This window comes from Nipponia nippon, unplaced genomic scaffold (assembly GCF_047370975.1).
Source record: "Nipponia nippon isolate SJK-2023a ecotype South Korea unplaced genomic scaffold, ASM4737097v1 scaffold_2, whole genome shotgun sequence".
NCBI classification, from domain to species: Eukaryota; Metazoa; Chordata; class Aves; order Pelecaniformes; family Threskiornithidae; genus Nipponia; species Nipponia nippon.
Genome location: NW_028262336.1, coordinates 58,010,279 through 58,029,432, shown reverse-complemented (window position 1 = coordinate 58,029,432; position 19,154 = coordinate 58,010,279). Strand labels below are relative to the sequence as shown.

The 19,154-nt window shown below is 37.6% G+C and overlaps 1 protein-coding gene across 9 annotated transcripts in view; it reads right to left on the bottom strand.

The window, feature by feature from the left end:
- Positions 1–19,154, bottom strand: part of HERC2 (HECT and RLD domain containing E3 ubiquitin protein ligase 2) — a 116,098-nt gene that overhangs the window by 81,124 nt on the left and 15,820 nt on the right. For 8 of the 9 annotated variants that reach the window (XM_087759603.1, XM_087759609.1, XM_087759607.1 and 5 more), the window contains 5 exons: positions 15,255–15,392; positions 3,664–3,883; positions 1,908–2,008; positions 957–1,113; positions 44–154 (listed from right to left, as the gene is read on the bottom strand). In XM_087759603.1, coding sequence (XP_087615729.1) covers positions 44–154; positions 957–1,113; positions 1,908–2,008; positions 3,664–3,883; positions 15,255–15,392 — 727 coding nt within the window. The remainder of the gene's footprint in view (positions 1–43; positions 155–956; positions 1,114–1,907; positions 2,009–3,663; positions 3,884–15,254; positions 15,393–19,154) is intronic. The other variant, XM_087759605.1, reaches the window with a different exon arrangement.

The following is a 19,154-nucleotide window of genomic DNA, read 5'->3' as shown; positions in this document are numbered from 1 at the left end:
ACAGACAGTGATGGTTAAAAAACAGAGTGCTCATGCATCTCACCTTAGTGTACCCCTCTGCACTGCCAGTTCTAGCAATATGGCAAGTGCTAAGTGCTGGTCTTGTAACGGAATGTTTCCTGGCCCTTTGGTACTGGGAGCTCCATGCACATCTCTACATAAAAGTCAAACAACATACATTAACTAAGAAGTAATTGGAAATAATACATATTTGCTTACTAAAAGCATCTACAGCACACTAAGAACCACTGAACTTATAGAAAAATATAAAATTGGTGATGAAAGCAGCTGAGAAGAAAAGCTGACACATTCCACACAAGATCAATTTTTAGAGTGGCAGCTAGGCTTTAAAATTGCCCCAAGCTTCACTATCTACTCTATAGCTCTATTAAATATGCCAAGAACTTGAAAAAAACATTTTTCACAGGTGAAATTCAAATATTCTTTATGATATTCACTATAAGGATGTAGTTCCAGTATTCAAAAGACAATTAATTTCTGGTAACTATTGTAAAAGGGTAACTTTAAGTCTCCTTAAATAACAGGGAAAAGCAGGGGAGTGCTCTAAGTCCAATGAGAGTATATTTTTCCCCCATATGCAAAGAAGTCTGCATTATTTTACTAAACTAGAAAGGCACAATTAAGTGTACACGTATATTGTATTACCAAAGCACTCTTCATGTGGATAGAGTTTACATTAGTGAAACTATTTTTCAGGTAAGTCTACATGCAGTGATTCAGAATACTCAAATTCAGGTTTTTCTTAAACAGTTAAAGGAATTAAATCATATTTAAACAGTTCATGTATTTTTTTGCTTGCTTGTATAACAACATTAGAAAAGGAAAGCAATCTTTTTAATTTTCCATAAACTATTATGTTTATACCATCAGCTGCTAAGAGATGCAAGTTTGCCATTTAACAGCTACTTCAGCAATGCTCAGAAAAAGAAACTTACCCAGTCACAACAGACCTTAGGAATTTAGTAGCTCTTTCCACCACTTCCAGCCATACAGAAGATACAGTCCCTTCATCAAAAAGGGATGCCTCTGGTAGAGCTCGTAGTGCATCAAGTGATTCCTGTAGCAATTCACTGCACAGGTCTGCATCTTCACCTAAGGAACACAGTAATACTAGTTACACTCCCATCCTTACAGAAGTCATATAGATTTCTGTATACAATGTTTTGTGGCATTTTTTTCTAACCTCAAGTTTACAAGTTACTTAATAATATGTACAAAGTTCTCAATTTTGACATGAACATTTTTACTGCAAGACTTCTGAAGAACTATCTGCTTCACAAAAAATACATTCAGAAAGGTGACAGCTCTTACACCAGCTCGTCCTACTATGCATCCACTGAGGAAATCAGAAGAACTACGGCTGGCTGGACAAAGAGCGAGCCAAACAGCTGCCGTCTGAACAAACAGCACAGACTGAGACAAACAGGTAGGTTAAGGTGGCACAGACGACAATTCTGCCAACCTCTGCAATTTGACGATCACTGACAAGTACACAAACTAAACGCAAGTTTCACACTTCTGCTCCAAACTCTTTTTCTAAGCTGCTACTATCGCATAGTAATATAGTGGATTGACCCTGTCTGAAGACTAAATCTAACTTTTCTGAAACCTGGCATTAAAAATACGTTCTCTTCATGAAATTCCAATTGGCCTTCCTAAACATAAAAGTATCCCAGTACAACACAGCACTGGTACTGGCTTGGATGGCTTCGATCAGCAACAGTATTGTTGGGCATAATACCACGTGAACATAAGACAAAATTATGCAAATCTAACATTTAAAAATGTATAGTTCTATGCAAATATTTTACATGCACACATGCTATAATGAATCATCTGTCTTCTGATGAAAAAAATATATGCAATATGCTACAGAGTAGACCTACCTGACCTCCAGGCTCTACGAAGGAACGCAAATGCAAATGAAAGTGCTGCTCGGGATCCGACTCGGGCCAGTCCTTCTACACCTTTGCCTACAGGTCTTGGGCTAAATAAAATTATACATGCATTGTCTCAATATAATTTATATAGTAATAATATATATTTATACTATTATCTGTATAATTTGTATATTCGACAATTTTATAATTTAGCTATATGCATGCATATGTAATTACACCTTTTTTTTTTTAAAGAATTGTACTTGTCTCTTGAGAATGAAGGTGATTAACATCAAAATGTCAACAACCAAAATTCAACTTCAGCTGCTTCAAAGAACAACCAATTCGACGTCCAACATCAAAAAGCTTCACAGAGAAAAAATAAACTAGACCAGCATAACTGACTGCCATCAGAAAGGTGCCTATAGTTACTCAGAGTGAAATTATGATGGTGTATTCAAAATACACAGATGTAAGATACTTCATGTACTCATCATTTACTCAGGAAGTTTGTACTTCTAGTTAATTTGTACTGCATAAGCTATACTTACAGGCTTTTTTTTAATGAATCTTCAATTACCTATAATTAATTCCATCAATTTTGTCATTTATCTTTCCATTCAAGTGTCAATGTTACAAATCTCTCTTTGCAGCTTCTGTATTGGTGTGTGTAAGGAAAAGAGAGAGCTTGAACTTTTGTTAATACCCACTGGACTCGCATACATTTCTGTTAACCTTTTTATGCAAACAATCACATTAATTTAAGTAAGCTTTCTTTTGTGCTTAACAACAGGAGATTCCCTACTGCTTCCTCTCAGAAAGACACCAACAATTGTGTTTTCTTTTTAATCTCACATCAAAAGAATGTGAACTGCTTAGGACTTTTTCAAGAGAAAAAATTTAAACTGGCATTTTTAGTAGTCTGATAACTTAAATATACCACTGCTCTTTTTAATCAGAACTGGAAAAAAAAATTTCAGAGAAAAGACTATTCAGAGAAAGATATCATTGTCAGAATTCCAATCCATAATAACCACTCATGATATCTACTTATTGTCTCCTTTCATCTTTGAAGCTAGAGACAATCTAACATAAAAATTTCCCTGGCTGAATTGCTTGTTCTGTCAGACAGCAACCTTGTTCAGCTACTGAATAGCTTCTTTAATGCCTCATCTGATAGATTTTTCTATTTTTAGGTCAATAAGCTATCAAGACATGGAAAGTAATCAGACTATTTCTTATTCAGTTAGTTCTCTGGAAACAGTTTCATATAAAATGTACGATTACAGCGTTTCTCACCCAAGCTAAGGAAAACTATGTTCAACTTTTATATATTTGTATTTTTAGATTTGTTATGTGCCTTAACTGAGCAAATATTGACAAAAAAAATATATTAATGTTATTAGAACTATGCAGCCTCCATGAGCATCATTTCTGGAACAGGCTACTCCATACTTTCTAGCTGAGTACAACAAAAGGAATTCCTCAATAAAAGTATACTTATAGCTCAAAAAATAATATCTACAGCAATGTATTACAATAAAAACCCACTGGTATGAACAGAAACACTATAAGCAAGCATTAGCCAACGAAGAAAACTGCGTGGCAGATAACACCATGTAAAACCATCTTAAGAAATAAGAGTTTCTTTACTGCTAATGTTTCACGAGGAGGAAGAAATCACATTAAGCTCTCACACACAGGCTGATAACCTTTCGATGACTTTCCTAATGTATTAACTTGTTCATGCATGTGTTGTTACCTTTTCTTATCCACAGCAGGCAGAGGAATACTACTGCTTTTCCACTTAACTTTGACATTCTCCTGAAGAACTGTCCTGTTCAATGCAATGAAGTATCGTTCCAGGATAACTAGCCTTTGCTTTAGCCTCATAGCTGAAAGAGCTGTTGTAGCAGTTTGTGTGGCCAGACTTTGCTGTTCCTTCACTAGTACATGAAGGCATTCCTTCAACTCATTCACGTCTGAGAATCAGAGAAAAATATCATTTTATTGGTGTTCGTCTTTGTTATATACAGTATCAAGAAAAAATCAAGACAAATTGAAAACTATGAACTGACCAGAAGTCTGAACCTCAAAACCCAGTGAAACTCTCTGTTTCCATATTTAACGTACACATTTCTAAGCCACAATATTACATAATCACAATCATACTTAACAGGCGTTTAGACAAGGGCTATTATCAAAACTGGTTTTGTGTGAACACATCTGAACCTTCGTATTTCATGTCTGAAATTAAAACATCATAGGAAATATTTATGTGTTTCAAAAAAACAAGTTAGACAGCAAATTCTTATCATCTTCAGACCTCAGTCAGACCCATCTCAAGTGCAGGCAATAACCTTGCAAGTCCCCACAAGGATATACTTTCATTTTGCACTGACAGATATTATCTTAAGTTCCTCAGAAGTTAGAAAACTACTCTCAGAAGCTCTAGGATCACTGCCAAGAGCTGCTAAGCTTCTGAAACAAATAATGGCAGAAATTTAAGATGTTTGCAAGTACTATTAGCAAATAAAAGACCTGACTTACGTACCAACACTAGAGAATTAATTCTTCACTAACCAGAAAAAGCAGTCAACAGCCCAAAGTCCCAGTAATCTAATAATGGTAACAAGTACAGTGTCAACAACAACAACAAAAAAAACCAAAACAAAAAGAAAAAACACCCAACACTTTAAAATAAAAATTTGGAAAATGTGTATTTTTATACTCTCCGTAGTTTTAATTTCTAGAACAAGCATCAAAGTGTGTTCTTAGAAGGGTTCTTTTCTGTCCCTTTATTAACAGCCTGATCACTGGGCCACGCGACTCTGCTTTGCACTGAATTACTGTACTCCTCCCTAAGCCAACCACATTTGCTGCCTGGCTGCTACACAGAATTACCTTTGTTTTAACTGACACCTGACTAAGGGGTACAAAGAAAACATATTTGTGCATATATGTAACAGTGTTTGTCAGAAGATGGACACAACCTTACAATAAAAAGGAAAAAAAAAAAAAAAAACCACATTTTTGGAACAGCTGCCTCGAAGCTATAGGAATTTAGACACACTTCTGATGGTCTCTAGTGTTGAAAATTGTATCTAATGAGGCATAATGGTTTTTTTGCAACTGTAACTGTATAAAGCATTTCAAAGTTTTGTCCCCACTCTGCAACACATCTTTGCATACCCAGCAGAGAATTCGAGTGGCCTTCTCTGCCACTGGATCGCATTGCACGGTCACTTATGGTTTGTTGTCAGCCATCACCCCAGCCTGTTTTCAACATTGCTACTCACATTTCACCATTTTATAACATGTTAGATTCCTTTCCCTGAGGTAATTTACATCTTTCCACCTGACTATGAGGAACAACTTATTTTTTTCAACGAGTAAGAATAGATTCAGAAGTGTTCCTTGCAGTCTAGACCTTAATAAAAAAAAAAAAAAAAAAAGCAATAGCAGCTATTATGCACATTTATACCTTGACTCAGACAACAAGAAATATGACAAAAAAAGCCATATTGTCCTTAATATTAGCCCTACAAAATTCCCCGAAGAATTCTATAGTACAGTCAAGTATCAACAAGTTACATACGTACAGCTACTTCAGATCACAATGTAAAGTAACACATAAATAAAAAAGATGCCTGCCAAAGGCATGTTTGATTTGTTTGGTTTGGCTTTTATAAAGTCCCTTAACATTATGGCCATATAGAAGTTCACCTGGAAAGTTCAATGGATGACTGCATCAGTACCCAGTCTGAAGCTCCAATATACCTCCAGGTTGATCCAACTAAAATTTTGTTTCATTAAATACCACAATGTTGAGAGAAAAATCTCAGTTGTGATGTGTTAGCATTACTCAGAACACCAAAGTAAAAACTCTTACAAAATATAAACTGCATGTTCTGAAGCCGCTGCTGTCATCTTAGGTGTGCCTTAACCTTTATTTTATAAGCAAAAATACTATTTTGCAGCACATGGCTTCTACACTTCAGAGTATCACAACAGAACATGGTCAATACTGACATGCCAGTTTCAAGATCCCTCTAAAAAAGCCATCAGAAGAGATAAAAATCAGGGTTTTTTTTTTCTTCCCTTCCTGAACACTGAAGCCCTATCCATCTCTAAATATCACCAGGACACAACAGTGAAGAGATGACCATACTCTCCACGTCACAGAGGCTTTTCTTAACATTGTTCTTTTTGGCAACTGATTTCATTCTGCAGGTTCATTCCTCACATTATGGTCTCATCTATCTACAGGAAAAGTAAAGAAATAGTTAATGAAGAAAAAACAAGACAGTTCAATTAACGCTTATGTTTGGGGAAGAGAGAGTCTATGGTGCTACAGAAATCAAGCACTAGGTGCCAGACTCAGCAGAGTCTATGAAGTAATACAGAGCTATGGCATTCACCACTCCTTCCCGGCTGGCAAGTTATTGAAATGTGGACACCCTCTAAAATTATTTTTGAGAGTTGAAGAAGTAGGTGAAAAAGCCCTTCATTTCAAAATAACACACTTATTAAACATTATGTCATGGGGACTACTGGAAAGAAACACTTAGGACAGGCAGAGACCACCTACAATCCTCCAGCAATTACTTTACGAGGAAGTTTCCCTGAAAGTCTACAGCTGCATACCTTTCAAACCACTTTCAAGCAACCACAGTACTGCTGTTATCAGCATCCCAGCCACTCTGATGCAATAGGTGACACAAACTGCTGTATGAACTCTGAATGCATTAAAAAAATCAGAATCCTATGGAAGCACACACAATGTATGCACATCAAGCGGTACCAGTTTTAAAGCTGGCCATTGTATACACACACAATATTGTGTCTGTGCAGAAAAAGAAAATAGTTTATAGCAGCACCTACGAAAGTAATTCCTAATGGTTCAGCCAATACATACTGTATTACATAACCTGTAAGATACTCAACATCCTACTCAATGATGTGACAGGACAACTGGCTCATTTCACAAAAAAAATTCACATTAATGTAGGTTTTCAATACCTCAAAGGTTCAATTCTGTTTTAATACAAAAACAGTCCATAGTTCCATGGACTACGCAATGTTTCACAAAACAAAGGCTCACGATAGCGCTTTCTAAAGTAAGGGATTTTAAAAGCAAGTTATTTTGCTTTCCTGCCAATTAAGTCAACAAATAAAACAAAGTCAAAATAAGACAACACAAAACCTAGAAAAGAAATCAACTAAAATTCTGTCTTTACTTTTTACGAAGAAAAAGGGCTGGAAAGAATTCAATTTTCAAGTGATTAGCCCTAAAAAACCCAAAGTCTTCATATTCAGAAACTAGTAATAGGAAGAGCTGTTCAGTTACAATATACTATTTTCAAATATTTAAACATTGCATGCAAAAAATATTTTTTTCTAATGGAAAATATGATTTAGTCTCACCCAGATTCAAACCATATAAAAATAACCTGCATGAAGCATAAACTTAAGCTTACTGAACTTAGTTGTAATAAAATTGTTTTCTTTCCCCCTTCTCACCTTGCCTTCACAATCTCAAATGGCTACAATTTTAGGAAGGCTTTCTACCAAAATTAAATAATTCCACTCTTAAATATTTTATACATACTTCTTTAGTATTTCAAGAATGCAAAAGAAAGTTCATATGCAAAGTGTAGTAAAGGCTGGAACAGGTCATAGTAGCCCTATAACCCAGACAACTCAGAACTGAACCAAGGACTGTGTCGTTTTATTACAAGTAACACTATTTTTAAGTGGGCTATATCTATACACTTCTCACTTTAAATGTTCTCTTATTCCATAAGTAAATTTATCTTTATGAAAATTCAGTTCATCATTAGAAAGATTTAAATATGTCTGGGAATCAACCCAGTGAAACTGATTTCAATAAATCCTCAGGTCTGCACGACACTTATTACCAATGAACTAAATAGACTAATGAGAGAATAGCTTATTAATAGTAACGATTCAAATTTCATCTGAGAAGGTTACAGGGAACTCTTTAAACAAAACTGTTCATACGCCACCACGCCAGCCCTTGATGCCAACCATCCCTTGCAATGCTTTGCTTTGTCAGTTATTTTATGAAGGGTGGAGACACATTATTTACCTAATCTGTACCTACAATGTAAGAGTTGAGGTCATACCATCCAAGTTTAAATTCTCAGGTTACCATTAGTAGAATACTTATTAACTGACAACTACAGTGACTTATCTTTCTGGCTGCAGTAGAGATAGGTAAGGGTTTTACCATCTTCTGTAAAATTTATCACATCTCTCCCTCCCCTCAGCAACTAACATAGCTACATGTCCTCGCTTCTTAATTCCTCCTGCCAGAAGTTCTCTGCATTAGAAGGAAAAATACCGGTAGTGTTTAACCCAGATCATTTGACAGAACAGGGTTAAGAAGTGACACGTTATTTAGGTATGCCAGCAAAACTGGGGGGGGGGGGGAGGGGGGGGGGAGCAAAACAAGCAGCTGAAGACAGTAACATCTTAAACCATCTCAGCCACAGCCAGAACACTAACCTGACACAAGTCTAAGACAGGCAGCCTGCCCAAAGGCATGTTTGCTCCTGTTCTAGCAGCTCAAAAAAAAAAAAAAAAAAAAAAAAAATTAACATACTAAATGGTTTCTTAACACTTATTTCATGAGCTCTTGTAGGGAACACCACAGGCTTCTAACTGGTAAATTAAGAACAATAAAAATGCCAAATATCAAACTGAAAAGTTTCAAGGACTTTGGTTGAATCACAAGCTTTACTAAAGGCAAATATAGATGTTACGGTGTGGAGAGATTTCAGACGTAAAAACTCAAAACACATTTCAAACAGAATTTGGCAAGAATCTACTGTTACAATGAGCACACATTCCTGTCAGCAGCAGAACTAATGTGCTCTGATTTCCTAGAGATTTTTATATTTTGTCTCCTCTTTCCCCTTCCACTACATGGTATTTCCACTGGACAAAGAGCAGATGGAAGATGCAGTTGGCTTGGCTTAACAGGCATCTAATGGCGCTGCAAGCCATCACCACAGAATGAGTGGACTCAAAAGTTAGAGGGAAAGACAGAAATGCAATCACATACACATAATTTCCTTCAGAAACAAAGATAAATATGCTCCCAAAATTATTCTATACCAACAAAGCATATAATTCCTAAAGGGCATTTACCTTTTAGCTTCCTTCTGACTGCTCCCCTATTCAAAAGATCACCATCAGCAGACCTCATCTTATTAGTATTCAGGAGGAGAAATAATGAATAGTTGCATGCACATTCAGAATGCATCTCATTATATGGCTGGGTGCTTCATTGTCAAAGTTTTATATTGTGAGCAAAACTTGCTTAAATTGATGCGCAAATACTCATGCACAGAACAAAATAGCAAGAACTGAGCCTTGTGTGTGTGTGTAAAAATATACATATGCATGCACATACCCCTTAAGAGCATAAACAGCAACCAAACAGACACTTGGAGCTGGGCAACAGCTTTCAAGTTGGGACCGGGGAGGGGGAGGAGCGGTAAGTTAAAATCTGTTCCAAGTGGCAAGAAAGTAAAAGAAAAAAACAGGGAGGAAGGACTTCTGAGAAGAGAAATCTAAACCAGAGGAGGTCAAATTTCATCCTTTGACTGAACCATTCCTTTATCAGCGTTTCTAAATCTAAACTTAAAAGTACTCATCAAGAAATTTTATTAAAGTAGAAAATGTCACTATAAAGGAGGCTAAAAACAGTTTTTTCAATGCCATGACTGCTTTTAATTACTTTTATAAACAGTACGAATTTAGATTTAATCATGTAACTAATAGCACCTACAAGATGAAGGTTCTGCGTGTCTCCTCTCACAAAGCAAACAAAGATTCAATTGCTGTTAGTAGCGGCACCTATCTCAACAATATCTCACTGAATTCACATAGGTAATTTTAACTTGCGCCCATAGGTATTGCCTCTAAAGCATTTCTTAGTGCAGTCAACTATACTAACAATATCGGAAAAACGAAGATGCAGCACTGGCTGTAAACAAGCTCTCACTCATTCATGAGTAAACCCCAGAAGTGCTACATCATGACACTGATTTACCAGCATAATAGTTTAATTCACTACTAATATAAACCAGATCCCACTATACAAGAAAACCATATTCCCCACTTCAACTGTACATTGCTTATTTATTTAAAGATGTTTGCATTAAGATTATTTCCTCATTTACCTCTTTGTCCTACAGGGGAAACAGCACAGTAGCATTCCCACGGAAGCGTCCAAGTAGAAAGTACCGTTTTCTAGTCAGACAGCAATTAAGATGAATTTAAACTAACTTTTTCTGTAAGTATGCAATATTTAGTATCTTAAACACATGAAATGAGATCAGATTACAGTTTTTCAAATTAAGTTTTTACACACATAGTTGTTGCACCAGTTGAGGTGTTTCTTTTTTTTTTTTTTCAAGAAATAAAAATCACCTGACCTCAAGTGGTATTAAATAAATACTCAACTATACCCACAGTCAAAGTGAGCTGGCTCTATGACTTTAAGCTTTGAGAAAGTTTTAGCCACTGCTTTTTCCCTAAGACACACCCCAAAAAAAACCCACAAAAATAAAAAACCAAGCAAACAAAACAAAAACAAACAAACAAAAAAAGAAACAGGATTCATCTTAAGGGAGAACTGCACTTTTGTATGGAAGTTGAAAATACTCAAATGTCTCAGATTTTATATCTACAAAGACAGGGTGCATTGAAGACATTTCAAAACACCCAACAGTGATATATATAAAATGCTAAGGGTTAGAACCCTTAATGCTGATAGAGACATGTATGGAATCCATCGAGGAATACGAATAAATAGTATACACTTCGGAGCGACAACAGCAGCAAAGTCCCACAGAAACCTGTGTGAATTCCTCTGCTCTTCCATACACACATAAATTGTTTGGAAATGGAGACAAATATTTAGGTTACTAAGTCTGTTGGTACTACATTAGTAAAGATGACAGCCAACTGCAAAAGTATGTGGGCAATTAAGTAAGTGAGCAATAAAACAGTATATATACACTTGTGAGCAAGGGAAACAAAATTCCAGTTTTTCCTGTTAACGGGGCTCCAAACAACCTTCCACTCAGGAATGACCCCTTGGCACTACAGCAAGGTAGATCTAAGAAGAAATTGGTCCACTGTACAACAGCAGCTGGAAAAACAGGGTATCAAGACAGAACGAAAAACAGAGATCATTATGCCACTTCATGTAACCCATGAGGTACCTGCAGCTCAAGTAGTATACACAGTTCCCAACCCACCTTCCCTGGCATAAAAATATAGGGGGAAAAATAAAAAAAAAAAAGGGGGGGGAGGGCGGGAACTAAGAGTTTAGAATAGCTTCTGCATGCAAAGAAATTGCATGAAATAAGATCTTCAGTGAGGGAAAGATACAACTGGGGGGTGATTATGACAGAATTCTTAAAACACAAAGAACCCACCCCACCAGTGTTGGGGAAGACAAGTAAGGAACAACCACTCACTGCCTCTTCCAGTATAAGAACAACGAGGCATTAGGTGAAACCAACAGACACCAAAATCAAGTCAAGGACTAGGAAGAGATAATATTAATGCAATAAACAGTTGAATTATAAAGCCCCTTGGTACATATAGCTGTGGATGCTAGAAGTTCAGAACGTTCAAAAGACTGGACAAATGGAAAAAAATCAACATCAAAAATATTAAAGCCTATTAAGTTATGCCATGCACACATATGCTCCAGCAAAATAAAAGTAGGATGGGGAATCCAAACACACATTCACATTCCCCCAAACACTCACCTCTGGCTCAAAGTCTATAGGCTACAGATAATGTATCATAAACATGGGACCTAATTACTCACTTGGCTACTGCTATTTATGCTGTTGCTGTCAGGACATTGAACTAGACTGTCCTCTGGTTTGACTCAATATAGCCAACCATAAGCACATCATGACTAAGAAAAAGAAGCCCAAGATAAATGAAATACTGCTCTATTTTCTGCAGGTTTTGAACAACCACTTCAAAGGTTTCCTCTTTTTCTTCCCATATCCAGGGCTGAACACCTCAACTTCTCTCCAGATCACTTAAGATGGTAAAAACCAAATATTTTCAGAAAAGAAAATTGATGAAAGTAGTAAAACAAGATTTTTAGGAAAAATCAGAAGAACTGGTTAATGAACACACAACCTGGTAAGAATGGAATAGGGGGAAGATATTTTAAAGAAGCACTCATGTCAAAAACGAGGCCTGAATAGTTCAACACTAACATCAGTTGAGCTGAATATGAAATGGATGAACACTAAGATGCAAGAGAAGGAAAAACACCTTAAAGTCAAATAATGACCTGCCCATGTATTTATTACTTTCTTGCACATTTTTACAGTACTTGGCATAGTAAGACCATTCCAAAACAAAGCTATGACTCCTTTGCCCTGTTCTATTAGAGTAGTGATCTCTGCATAAATTAGAACTAGGGAAAGCATTTTGCTTCTCTGAACTTGTGCCAGGATAACAAAACAAGCACAGGGCTGGGGGGGACAAAAAGTACTGCTTCTCAACACATTTTACAAACAGGTTTTTTCGTGTGTTCTCAAAAATCTCTCAGCCCTCATGGGAGAGGGATGTCACAAGGCCCACTGGCCTGGATTAGCCTGTTGAAGTTCAACAGCATGATCCTCCACGCTTCTTGGCAAAATAAAATTGTATTACAGCACTTCTAAAACATAGATATACACTGTCTAATGTCTAGATACTATTTTCATAATGTAAGACTGTACATCATCAAACTCAGTAGAAATAGTTCAGGGCATTGACCTGAAATACAGACTTTAAACGCTTCTTCAGTTCTTTTTGTAAAATAACTCCAAGCTCACATCTCCAAATTATACCTTACTTGTAAAGGAATATAAAACATAAATGAAAACATAGTAAGTCTTAAATATATTGTTGCTGATCAAGTAAGAATTAAAGAAACAATTCTCCTTTTCAAAAGTTCCTCCATGCTTTTGACAGGCATATGTTCAAAGGTTCATTTTATTTTTATGAAGGATGACAGAAGAAAAGGTTACAAGTTTTCCTCACTTTATGAAACACTTATACGAAGTATCAAAATTGAAGTGATTCTCTGTATTTTTTTCAAAATTAATTACCAAGCCACAAAACCTAGGATGGCTCAAAAGGCAGCTGTTAGCTATATTTCTGACAAATACAAAACAAAAAGTTACCTACAATCATGAACAAAAGCCACCTGTAACACTTCTATACATAAACTGCAAGTGTGTTTGCAGTATTGTTTAAGGATTTGTATATAACAGCTAGGTGATGCAAATTTAAAGCACAAATGGTAACAGAGACCAAGGATTACAAATTTATTAGATAAAATCTTCATAAGCTATTTCTAGAATAAGGATCTCTGTGTGCCAATAAACCATACTATATATAAGCACTAAAAGTTAATACAAGAGCAAGTTACTTCTTTCTGAAAACTCCAAACACACATATATCCCTTTTTTTCTAAAAAACTGTTTTTTCAATTTTTAAGAAATAATTGGGGGGTGAGCTTAAAGGCCAGGTCTTGTCCCAGACACCTTGGTCAGTGGGGAGAAATTTATAGAATCATAGAATTGTTTAGTTTGGAAAAGACCTTTAAGACCATCAAGTCCAAATGTTAACTTAGCACTGCCAACTCCACCACTAAACCATGTCCTCGAGCACCACGTCTACCCGGCTTTTAAATACCTCCAGGGATGGGGACTCAACCACTTCCCTGGGCAGCCTGTTCCAGCACCTGACTACCCTTTCGGGGAAGAAATGTTTCCTAATATCCAATCTAAACCTCCCCTGGTGCAACTTGAGGCCATTTCCTCTTGTCCTATCACTTGCTACTGGAGAGAAGAGACCAACCCCCACCTCACTACAGCCTCCTTTCAGGTAGTTGTACAGAGCAATAAGGTCTCCGCTCAGCCTCCTCTTCTCCAGGCTAAACAACCCCAGCTCCCTCAGCCGCTCCTCATAAGACTTGTGCTCTACACCCTTCACCAGTCTCATTGCCTTTCTTTGGACATGCTCCAGCATCTCGATGTCTTTCTTGCAGTGAGGGGCCAAAAACTGAACACAGTACTCGAGGTGAGGCCTCGAATTACGACATATTGGTAAGATATTCAGCATTTACATTACCACTTTGTAAAATAGTTTTATTTTACTCTTCAGCAACAAACACTAAATAAAAATATAAAACAAAATAGCGTGACCTTCAGCTTACATCTCTTCAACACATTCAATTCTCACTCCCCCTTCCACTGTAGTGGCAATTCTTTTCATTCCTCCTACACTGCAAAATTCTGGCCCACTACTAGAGTGAAGCAAGTCCATCTGTCCTCCTGTCCTTAAGAAAAGGGAGCAAGCTGGCTGGCACAGAGCAGAGGACAGCAGACTGGCAGCTGAACTGTGGCTCAACAGAAACAAATAGCTTCCCTAGCAAAAGGGGCCACACAGATGCAGATTCTGGCACTGAAGAGACAATACTTTTCCCAGGGATCTTCAAGCGCTTCTGGGTGAAGGGAAAGGAAAAGGGGCACAACAGACGTCTCCAAAGTTTGTACATGCCAACATCTGAATCAGGCAATATCATGCACCAGAACTGTAAAACAAACCACTGAAGTGAAGCTTCTTCTGATCTGCTATTTTTAAACGTGGACAATTTTAGAGAATGAATTGCTGCTCTGCAGTAATAAACAGCCACGAACTTCACCTGGCTTCAATATCAAAATCACTGTTTTATAGAGCCATTCATGAAGATGTGAACACACAAACCATTCTTCCACTGCCATCATAGATGAGATTACTGTCAGCAAAGGTCAGGACAGACAGTTAATTGAACTAACCATTTCAACCTTCCTCCCATGATTCACTCAAACTTATCTACCAGACCATGAAATCAAAAAGAAAAATCACCTATTAAACCTTTATTGTCGGCAGAAAATTCAGTCTTCAGAAACTAAGCAATTTCTTTTTAGTGTCTGCAACTGAAAAGAAATATTCTGAAGACATTGTAACATTTCACTGTATAACTGCATTTGTTCCAAGTCAGTTTATCACTCCTTCAAGCAGCGTGAAAGGTGCAAACTGACTATTCATGAGTCTAATTAAATCTGAAGGTAATTATAGTAAATGTTTAACTTCAATCACAGTTAACCACTTATCAACTTATTCCACTAACCTAACAGATGCATCTGTCAGCAAGTACATTTGATCCAATTACTTCCTGATGCTACAAAAGTAGTGATCAATATAGAATACATAATACTTCAGTGAGAATGACCAAAACAGCTGTAATACCTGGTTGTTTGCCCCACACCCAACTCTCAACAATCGATTTGGCCCTGTAAGTGGGCAGCGGAGTCTCTTCTTCATCTTTCTTTTCTTTGTCATTTTGCTCCTCTTTCTTTGATGCAGTTTGGCATTCAGTGCTATCATCTAAAAAAAAAAATAAAAAAAAAAAAGACCAGTTAAGATACTTCCCCCTTGAATTTGGTCTAGATTAGAAATGTAAAGGTGAAATGCCCAACCCACAAGTATACAGCAATATTGTCTATCATTAAGAGTATAGGGTGGGGGAGTAGTATTTTACCATGTTAACTGTCACAGGTGCTAGGTCTCATGTTACATTTTGTAAGACAGTGACCTTAGAATCCAGAAATCACTGCTGTAACCTCCCAGGGAGGATGAACATTCATTTAGTATCTATACCATCACGTAAGACTTGCAAAGGATGCACTTTAAGTCAGATTTTGCTCCCAACTATCCACATTTCTGTAGTATTTATTTGTTTTCATATTCCATTTCCAACACAGAAAAAAAGATAGCAATTGCCTTAATTTCAAAATCAAGGAGAGCTACACATTGGCATTTACACTAATTTTATGCAGCAGTATTTCCACATCTGTAACGAATCTAGCGTCTTAGTAATTACCAGCAAGTAATGAAAATAATACCACCACTTTCTGCCCAAGCAACAAAACACCATTTGCAATCCTTTTGAGATTACTTTCATAAAGACAGAACACAGACATTAGTCACTTATCTCTGTAATCAAAGGCTGCATGAAAGTCCCAGTTTTCTAAACACAGTAGAACAGTAGAACTAGACAGCTGGAAGTCTCTCCTTATTCATATAGGGGATATGGATTTCCATATCCATACCTCCAGTCAGTTCAATGCACAAGACTGCCTTGCAATTAAGGGCCACATTGGCAACGGCCTTCCTCACCCTGACCTTCTTTTCTAAAAATATCCCCCAAAATTTCTCAAGTCCAGCATTTGCAACTTACCCACAAAGAGTTTAGTTCCAGCCATTTTCACCCAGCTCTTAAAAATGACTGGTCCTCCATTCCTGTCCGCCAATCTAGTCTACAGAGACTCCCCTCCACCCCAAAATGTCCCGGCCACAACAAGCCAGGCAAGCATTAGAATTTTGTCTTTTTCCCTATCTCACCCCGCACACCCAAAACACATGCATTTGTACCAGCATATTTCAGAAGACAGTAATAAGCAAGAGATTTACAGCTGTAGCCAGACACAGCACATCTGACTGCAGCCTGCCTCAGACTCAGCATGACCCCACTTGGAGATCAAAGGCTCCCATTACCTCAGAACATACAAAATACACCTATGACAATGTACAAAAACAGTCAACTATTCTTTCCATCTGGCCTGAAAATAAAGGAATGCCTAATCTGATTGTAACTGCATCTGTGACTGCCTCTTTGTTAAAAATTTGTTAGGCTGTAGACAATAGCACCTCCCAAAATAAACCTTTTTAAGGCATCTTAATTATATAAGTTTTAAATTAAAGCCAATGTTTCCTAATCTATAACACACACTAGCACTCAGGAGGTGGCAGATGAAGACTGAAGGAAAAAAAAAGGAGACATAATTGCAGCATGCATGCTGCAGCTGACATTGTGGGCTAAGGGAGGGATAGCAAAGTCACCTGAGAACAGGAAAAAGCAGTTTGGACATCCCACTGGTAAGTGGCAATCATAGAGAGCATAACCGTTTCTCTCAAACACCAAGGAACAGCCAATAGTACAGCAGTCATCAGCATGATAACACATGTCCAAAATATGACTGAATCTAGCTGTTTCTATTCCAAGGCACAAGCATGTAACATTAAAGGCACAGATTCCATTATAGAGTTAAATCAGTGACTAGGGACCCTGTTTAGCCTCAGTAGTTCAGGATATTCCCACAGTAACACCACAATCTCACTGTTTCTCCACTCACCCACACATCTAGACACACACTCCACAGGGTCTGGGATTTTAGTTAGTGGCTAGAAGGGTGTTGTGCCAAGACGCTACGTTTTGCAGGCAGCTGTAAGAGAACTTGTTACGCTTTTTAACAGATCCTCGGCAAAGGATGACAACAAAGGGCTACGAATTTAGTCATTTTGCTCATCTCCTCACTGCAAATAGAGAAGGTCCAAATCAAGGTGGGAACTTAAGCTTTGTATTGTATAAAAACAACCCTGACATGCAAATCCACAAGGAGGATTTTTTTTTTTTTCATTGTCTGTATGAACAGAAAAGGGGATCAATAAGAGAAGTGGGGAGGAGCTGAGCTAAAAATCACGTTAAAAGCCCATGTCGAATTGTTTCATAAAGACTTTTCACTACACTTGCAAAAAAACCACCTGCCCCGTAAGGGACAAAGTTGGTATCAGTCTAGATTGAAAGCAGCAACACAGACATTGTAATTGTGGAAGCTCAGTTATGCTTAATGAAAGGAATTTTTAAAAAGAGAGCCCCAAAGATTTTTCAGAAAGAGGGGCAGGGAGGAAGAAATCTTGAATGAAGCCAGCACAGACCAAGATAACAAGTAATAAGACAGTTTTCAAAACAATGCATGCAAAAACACACTGCAGTGGGACAACCTGTTTTAACCTCATTTTTCTCACACTGAAGCGTGAATATTGCGGTGAGGGAAAACAACCGTGTAATATTTCCCTGAAATCACTTTCTCTTAACTATGTTTTGGTTTACAACCTTAAGCCTCCAAGCTGAGGTAGGTATGCTTAGCCAGTCAAAACGGAGCAACTGAAGTCAGTTGCCCTCAATTAGGAGTTAGCTCCCAAATCCAAGTGCAGTAGCTCATGATGTGTGCTCTATCTTGCACAGCAATAGCCTAATCGAGTATAAACAGAGGATAAAAGGAAGCAACTGAAGGTGGAATTCACATTTCATAGTCAACGACGAAAATACCTGACGCTGCATAGTCACCTCCGGCACCTGTTACAGTATGATCTTGTGCTGCTCTTAAATGCCAATGAACTGACACAGTTAGGAATCCCTCAGTAGAAAGAAAAAGCTTGCAACAGTTTCCCAAACAGGTGTTGCCATTCACAAGACAAAAAGTTACATAGTGTGCTTCAGGCAAGGGCTGTATTTTACAACCACTCTAAAATAGTATTTGGTAGTCCCAGATCCAGGAAGTATTTCAGCTGCAATACAAAATAATAATTTGTTTTCTGTCAAAGAGCTTTTCTTTTATATATATACACACATGTAACTTCAATTGATAGTTATTTGTGAAGGAAGGATGTATGCCTAACCATTTGCAAGCCATGTTTACACAGCCTTCCAGGTGTAGAAGTCCAGATGACAGAAGATTCTGATCTCCTAACCCTAATCAGAAATAAAGTTTCTTTTCTTCCCTGGTATACCATTTTTTTAAATGAATTCTTTAAATTATCTGTTGAATATGCAATAAAGCATTTTACACTTCTGAAGTCCAGCTGTCCCACGGGGTGACTACAGACTTCCCTCTGTCCTGCAAAGAGAGGAGGATGGTCCACAGCCGAGTACTGAACGCTTGAGCCGCTGGGTGCAGCCACTGTAGCTGGGCTGGGGGAAGCAGGAAAGGGGGAGAGAAAAGAGGCACTTCTCAATTTTAACGAGTTCGTTCTTAGACAAGAAAGGAGGCTCAAAGCAGGAGCCAGCCTATACGCCTGCTCGCTACGTACGTGGTCTGAACAGTAGCCACCAGAACCAATTCCCACATACTGTTATTCTTATCATAAAGATTTGGTTTCTGCCAGACTCTCTGGAATTGCTTGTGGCATTTGGGCTTTATTATTTATTTGCAGGTGCAACACTGAATGAGGTTTGTGGATTCCATAGCACTAGGCTGACAAAGGTCCAACTTTCAGGAAAGGGAGAACAGAAGCGAAGAGGAAGCC